The 2142-nt window shown below is 39.5% G+C and overlaps 1 protein-coding gene across 1 annotated transcript in view; it reads left to right on the top strand.

Moving 5' to 3' along the window:
- Window positions 1–1029: 1029 nt before the first annotated feature.
- LOC108519016 (transcriptional regulator ATRX-like) overlaps window positions 1030–2142 on the top strand; it is a gene marked incomplete at its 3' end in the record, with an annotated part of 13904 nt that continues 12791 nt past the window's right edge. The window contains exon 1 of the mRNA XM_017857791.1: window positions 1030–1469. Coding sequence (XP_017713280.1) covers window positions 1222–1469 — 248 coding nt within the window. The remainder of the gene's footprint in view (window positions 1470–2142) is intronic.

Raw genomic sequence — 2142 nt, forward strand, 5'->3', positions numbered from 1 at the left:
AACAGAGCAAGACTGTCTCTAAAATAAGAAAAATTAAAGCTTGAATTCTTGCATTTCTAAATACACAAATTTGAAATATGTGAAATACACATATTTTTTAAAATGGGTGCCCATGTGGTGGCTTATGCCTGGAATCCCAGCGCTTTGGGAGGCTGAGGTGGGTGGATCACATGAGGTCAGGAGTTTGAGACCATCCTGGTCAACATGGTGAAAGCCTGTTCCTTCTAAAACTACAAAAATTAGCTGGGTGTGGTGGCATGCACGTATAGTCCTAGGTACTCGGGAGGCTGAGGCAGGAGAATTGCTTGAACCTGGGAGGCGGAGGTTGCAGTGAGCCTCTCACACTCCAGGTTGTGATCACGCTACTGCACTCCAGCCTGGGTGACAGAACAAGACTCTGTCTAAAAAAAAGGGATCATTTGTATTTGCCCAGGCACTCATTAGCATACAAGTGTTAACAAGTAGAGGATATAGTGCTGGCACAGTAAAATTAATAGCAGATTGGGATTTAGGATCTTAGGTTCTACTCCTGACTTTGCCACTAGTTAGCTTTGTTTCTTTGACTGAGTCATTTCCTATATCTAAGCCTGTTTCCTCATCTGTAAAATGACAAAGCTGTACTCTAAGGTTCATCCTTCTAGCTCTAATATTTTGTATTGCTTTTGTTATGGCTCAAAAGCTCCCTGGTGCAAGAGGTCCTTCTCTTGATTGCATTTTAAGTAACTCAATATTTTGAATTATTGATTTACCTATCAGCAAGAGGTGGTTTACTTTCCTTTCCTGTTTGAGTGCTTAAACAAGAGACATTACTCATTTCCTTTCTAGATAGGATTGGAGTTAATAAAGGCTTTCTTGGCTTTCTCCTATTTTTTTTTTTTTCCAATTGCTTGTTTGTCATTGTGTTGTTGGGCTCACTTCTTATTATTTTATTGTGCTTTCTTTCAGTAATGGTGTTATCTTGGTGTTACGTACTTTAGAAGACTTAGTATATGTGGGTTTTGGGGTCCTATTTATTTTCTCATGCGCCAGTTCCAATCATTGTTTGTTTGTGGGTTTTTACCCTTCCTCCCATATTGTTTTGCTTTCTCCCCCTCTCCCTTCCCTCCCTTTCAGGAAAATGGAGGAGTGGCTCCATTACTTCTGGCTCTGCCCAGGTTTTCTGCCACAAGAGTGGCACGGCCTGTGCCTCTAATGCTTCTGATAGAGTCGTGACTGCTTTGGATGCTACACCTGCCCCAAGATGTAATATTGAGCATTGAGATTCCAGGGGCAGTACATCGTCCTGGAAAGCCTCAAGAAAGGAAACTTCAGAGCAAACAGAATCAACTAGGGATCATGACTATACATCCATCACATGCATACCAGCATGGGTCCAGCCGAGGCCTCCAAAATGATGCTTTGCCAGCCTCAGCTGGTTCTCAAGTGATGATATCCTTGAAGTCTCTGTGGCCCGTGACTCCAGAGTTAAGGTAGTGGAGTTTCCCTTTAAAGCATCTCACAGCAGGCTTTGTAGATGGGACACATCTCACTTCAACATGCTTGCTGACTACTCAGGTTGAAGGTCAGCCTCAGCCCTTAGGTCCGTTAAATTAAGTTCTAATTTTGAAATGTAGGTTATTATGTTATAGGCTAGGTTTATGGTAGACTGGGTCTTTGACATATTGGACTTCAGTAATAACTTATGCAAAATGATTCAATTTATTCTTTTTAGGGCTTAATTTACATAGCTATAAATTAGGTTTTCCTTTGGACAGAAGGTGTTAAAAGAGCAAAAATAAAACCTTTAGCCAGGTAGTCTCCATCACTCTGTATATAATTTGTGATTTGGAGAAAATGACCTGAAGTTTGTAATTTTCGGCTTCTGAATGTACTATGATTGTTCTATATGTTACGATCTTTTTGAAAGTTGTCGCTAAGTTGTAATTCTACAGTATGTGGATCTGATTTCACTTTATATGATTTATTAATAGGTATGCAATTGTATCTTATCTCATGTACATCATATTTCTTAGTCTAATGACAATCCAGAACTTGAGAATGCATTAAGTAGGTTTACATATTGTGACCTTCCATTTTTTAGTAGACATATTCTTTGGAGACTAGGATTTGAAAGAAGAAAAATTACGTGATTTCCTACAATTA

Source organism: Rhinopithecus bieti, unplaced genomic scaffold, assembly GCF_001698545.2.
Source record: "Rhinopithecus bieti isolate Rb0 unplaced genomic scaffold, ASM169854v2 scaffold_48017, whole genome shotgun sequence".
Classification (NCBI taxonomy): domain Eukaryota; kingdom Metazoa; phylum Chordata; class Mammalia; order Primates; family Cercopithecidae; genus Rhinopithecus; species Rhinopithecus bieti.